The 5298-nt window shown below is 37.4% G+C and overlaps 1 protein-coding gene across 1 annotated transcript; it reads left to right on the top strand.

The window, feature by feature from the left end:
• The first annotated feature begins 4001 nt into the window (after positions 1-4001).
• On the top strand, positions 4002-5051 carry LOC135221181 (uncharacterized). The gene has a single exon (XM_064259004.1). The coding sequence runs from the start codon at positions 4002-4004 to the stop codon at positions 5049-5051; it is 1050 nt and encodes a 349-aa protein (XP_064115074.1).
• The last annotated feature ends 247 nt before the right edge of the window (positions 5052-5298 follow it).

Here is a 5298-nt window from a genome sequence, read left to right as displayed (position 1 = left end):
TTAATTTTGCAACAAATTGGAAGTCTCTAGCACAATATTTCGATTTATGGTGAATTTATGAAAAAACTTTTTCCTTACGTCCGCGCGGTAACTCTTCCGAAAAAAATCATACATGCGATTGTGGTAATGTTTGCACCATTTTAAAAGTAGCCGTTACATAAAGTTTATATATGGAAATGTGCGCAATTTCATGCACAATACAACTAAAAACAACCCATGGTTGTAGCTTTTATCAGTTTTGAAATATTTTCATATAAAAAATGATAAGTGACAAATTTTCAACCTTCGGTCAATTTTGACTCTACCGAAATGGTCGAAAAACGCAATTGTAAGCTAAAACTCTTATATTTTAGTAATATTCAATCATTTACCTTCATTTTGTAACAAATTGGAAGTCTCTAGCACAATATTTCGATTTATGGTGAATTTATGAAAAAATAACATTTTCCTTACGTCCGCGCGGTAACTCTTCCGAAAAAATCATACGTGCGATTGTGGTAATGTTTGCACCATTTTAAATTAGCCTTTACATAAAGTTTTATATATGAAAATGTGCGCAATTTCATGTAGAATACAACGAAAAATAATTGAAGGTGGTAGCTTTTCTCATTTTTTAAATATTTGCATATAAATCACGATAAATAGAAAAAAAAACCACATTCGGTCAACTTTGACTCTATCGAAATGGTCGAAAAACGCAATTGTAAGCTAAAACTCTTATATTTTAGTAATATTCAATCATTTACCTTCATTTTGCAACAAATTGGAAGTCTCTAGCACAATATTTAGATTTATGGTGAATTTATGAAAAAAACTTTCCTTCCCTCTGCGCGTGGATTCTCCGCCATAAATCTCCGAATTGCGTACATCGAATTCTCGGAAAATTTGCTCCGTTTCATATTAGGTATTTCATAGAGTTTTATATAGGAAAATGTGCGCAATTTCATGTAAAATAAAAGGAAAAATATTTGAAGGTTGTAGCTTTTCTCATTTTCGAAATATTTGCATATAAATCACGATAAATAGAAAAAAAAACCACGTTCGGTCAACTTTGACTCTACCGAAATGGTCGAAAAACGCAATTGTAAGCTAAAACTCTTACAGTATCGTAATATTCAATCATTTGTATTCATTTTGAAACAAATTGCAAGTCTCTAGAACAATATTTAGATTTACGGTGAATTTTTGAAAAAAAACATTTTTTTACGTCCGCGCGCTACGAATACGTACATCATTTTGTGATAATATTTTTCCGGTCTTGCTTTTATTGTTTCACAATGTATTATATATCAAAATGATTGCAATTTAGTGTACAATACAACGAAAAAAAAAGAAACTCTTTAGCTTTTACCGTTTTTTGCACAGCGTGATTTTAATACAATTATGTATGAATTTTTTTTTTTCGCTACCATATATCACATTATTTACATATGATAATGATATTATTTTTCATTTATGATGATTGCTTACTAAACTTCAGGCAATGACAGACAAAAAAAAGGAGCCAAAAGTGAACTCTTAATCTTCAAAACTAAGCGCGCTGTGAATTTTTGAAAAAATTATTTTTACCGCTTCCGCACTCACTCAAAACCCGCTCCGGCATTCGGGGGAGTTTTTGATTTTTACCGCTTCGGCGTTTAAGGGTTAATGTTGAATTTCATAGTTTTTTTAATTTATGCAACTTGTGTTTTGACGTAACTTATTGTGTGTTTTAAATATGGTCTCCTTTTAAATTGACCGCTTTTATATTGACCAATAGATAATTATTGTTTTTAATTTTATAATTTTTAAAAAGTTGTTAAAAATTATTTTATTTACATCCATTGTAGAATTCCTTGAGGATGCAATAATGTATTGCGAAACGTCGGAATAAATGCCATAATGTCAAAATCCTGTGTGTTCCTGCCTGCCTTCATCTACTTAGTATATATATATATATATTATCAGATGTTAACGTAATTTTTCAGTTTTTAGTCAACCTTGTGATTTTGTTAACATTTAATATTAAGGCATTTAGTATTTAAGTATTTATTTTTAAGGAAATTTGTATTGTATATATATTACGAAAGTTAAGTTGTAGTGTGGTGATTTTGCGCCTCCTCCCCGCTCGTTAAAGTTTTTGAATTACCCTTTTAACACTTTTATCTTTTTTGTTTACGTTTGGGTACGTGACTGGAGTCCTCGGTGAAGGAGGTGAGAAGAGACAGAGCGAGTGTTTGGGCAGACAGTTCGGGCTATCTACAGAGGCTGTCCTTTTTTTGCTCTGCAGCTGCCGCTCTTAATATATTGTATCGACGCTTTTGGGAGTACTTTGAGCCGCCCTTCGCAGGTACACATCTGGCCACCTGCGGTGTTGTGTACGCTGTACTTTGAGTGCTGTCCTTTGCAGGTACGCTTCTGGCCACCTGCGGTGTTGCGTCCTGCTTGTATTGCAGGTGATTTGTGCCACCTGCGGACTTATCTCACTGCCACCTCAGTGGAAGAGTTTTCCTGAGGTGTTAGAAGCATTTGCTTTTCCAGGACGCCTTGGTTATTGCAGCTGTGGGGGCCTTGATGCCCGTTAGAAGTCAAGTAGGGAGACAGATCCCAGGTAAGCGTTCCTTTTTGTATGGTCGTGCAGGACCTCTCGACTCCTCCTTCCTGGTGCTTCTGTACTCCCCTGTCGGCAGAGTTCTGAAATTGTTTGGATCACGGCCTACTGTAAGGCAAGACCTTTATTATTAGTCCTGGATCACGGACTCCCCTTCTGAGTGTGAGGAGATATTTTTTTTTGTTATTATTATTTGTATATATATATAGATATATCTTATAATGAACTGTTGAGACAGTTGGAATTTGCTGCCCTTTTTGTTTGTTTGATTATAATTATAAATTCTTATGATGTTAACAGCCTCGTGGCTTTTATATTTGTTTATATAATACTAAGTTTAGATTATAAACATAGGTAGGAGATTAAGTGTTTTCTCACTATTACTCTTCGCCTTCCTTCCTATCCTATTTAGTTATAGGTATTGGTTAATTTATTCATTTTGATCTGACCAGTTATATTTTATATTTTGATGTATTTGCATTCATGTGTTTCTCTATTATCTCTGTTTAGGGCTTAGTTTTAGTAGTTAGGAATCCCAAGGGATTATTTAAGGACTAGAATTTGTCCTTGGCAGTCACAAGGTTGACTTTGATGATTTTTGTTTGTTAATAAATATTGTTGAGTTTTCCTGAGTGTTTTCGTCCCCATTGACCATCTTTTGCTGGATACTCTGTAACAACACTGAGTATACATCCTTTAGTGCATACAAACCTGCACCACGGCCCAACAAGGGTCGTAACAATTGGCGACCGTGACAGGACTGATGTACTCAGGGGTATCTGGTATTTTGGTCTGTGGAGCGACACTTGGGTGAGCTCTTCAATATTTATTTTGTAGTATTGCCTTTCTCCCTGAGTTATTAATTTTTGGCCAAGATGGAAGAGTTTAACTTTGACCCAGCTGAATTTTTGGGGTCTGCTGACTGCCTAAAGTACTTGCCTGTTTTAAATAGGAAACATTTAGTTGCTTGTGCACAGTGGTTGGGTGTTCCGCTGAAGTCGGCGGGCACTAAGAGAGATATATTGGAGGCTGTGAAGGGTAAGATTGCCCAGGATTTAGCTGAGGCCGAACATTTGGTGAGTGAAAGTGAAGTAGATAGTGATGGTGAAGATAGTATTAATGATGGTTTGGAAGAGGATAGGTTGAGCATAAGAGCTGGTTTGACTTTATTCGAGGATCCTCCTCGTACAGGTATTATTTATGAAGGTCCCTCGAATATACCTAAGGTTAATGTGTCTAATAACCCATTTTTGCCCCCCCTTAATTCTTTGCCAGTTGAACCCCTGGATTCTGTTCATACTTCGGGTGAATCTAAGGAGGAGGTAGAATATAAATTAATTTGTAAACGAATTGAATTAAAGAAAATAGAATTTGAGGAGAACGAGCCGGGTGAGGCGTCCACGAATTAGAGATGGTGAAGTTGAATATAGAGATGGCTAGGTTACAGGGGGCCAATTTGGTCAGTTCCCCTAAAGGTATGTTCCAGGAACGGTTTAATTTAGGTGCAGCACTAAAATTGGTGCCAGTCTTTGATGAAAACAATGTCCCTGAATTTTTCAAAGCCTTTGAGCGTGTTGCCGCCCGGTTGTCTTGGCCCTCTGAAATGTGGACTGTTTTAATACAATGTAGGCTGGTGGGCAAGGCTATCCGGGTGTACAATGCCTTGGAGGAGGGAATTGCCAGGGACTATCATAAGGTCAAAGCGCTGGTTTTAAAATCCTATGATCTGGTTCCCGAGGCCTATCGCCTCAAATTCAGGAATTATAATAAACATCCTTCACAGTCTTATGTAGAATTCGCTCGGGTCAAGGAGGAACAATTTGACGACTGGCTGAAGAGCCGACAAGTGGTGTCTTTTGCTGCGTTGCGTGAATTGTTGCTCCTTGAAGAGTTCAAAAAGGCATGTAGCAAAGAGTTGAGGGTCCATCTTGAGGAGGTCAAAGCTATGAAGTTGAGTAGTGCCGCTCAGTTGGCAGATGAATATGTGTTGACCCATCGCTCTGGCAATGGTAACTTTGGGTACAGGGTTTTAAATGATCCCTCTTCCCATGCCCACAGTAGTGGAAGGAGGGGAGAACCACCTTCGTTGACTCCTAATATTCCTAAGATTAATCATGATAATTCCTTTTCAGATGGTAGGAATGTTGGTAGAGTCTCAGGAGGGTCTCCTCCCCCTCGTGTCTTTGTTAACAGAGGTACTGGACGTAATAATCAAAGGTACAATAACAATAATGGTAACAGAAGTACTGGACGTAGAGTAACCTGTTTTTGGTGTGACAAGCCAGGTCATTTCCAGAACCAGTGCAATGCCCGTAGACGATATCTTGAGAGAAACGGCCAAAATCCAGTTTCGTTAATTTCTGACAGGTCCAGTTCTTGTGATAATAAAGTGGAAAAATCTGTAGTTAGTAGTAAGGTAGAAAATAGTAGTAGTGACACTTCTAATAAAAAACAGTTGTGACTCAATTTTGACAAATATGTATGGCCAGGTAAAATTGTTCTTGGATCTAAGATTATCAAAGTAAAGTTCTTGCGGGACACTGGTTCAGCTCGGTCTCTTGTGTTGAAGGATACCTTAAAAGGTTGTAAAGAGTATTCAGGGAATTATGTTGTTCTGGGAGGGTTCCCGAACACTGTTGTTTCTGCTCCGTTGGTGGATGTCAGGTTGTCTTTTCCTGGATGTGATAAGGTTACCGAGTTGGCCGTTG

Source organism: Macrobrachium nipponense, chromosome 2, assembly GCF_015104395.2.
Source record: "Macrobrachium nipponense isolate FS-2020 chromosome 2, ASM1510439v2, whole genome shotgun sequence".
NCBI lineage: Eukaryota > Metazoa > Arthropoda > Malacostraca > Decapoda > Palaemonidae > Macrobrachium > Macrobrachium nipponense.
Note: the sequence above shows the minus strand (reverse complement) of the source record. Positions and strands in the feature narration are given on the sequence as shown.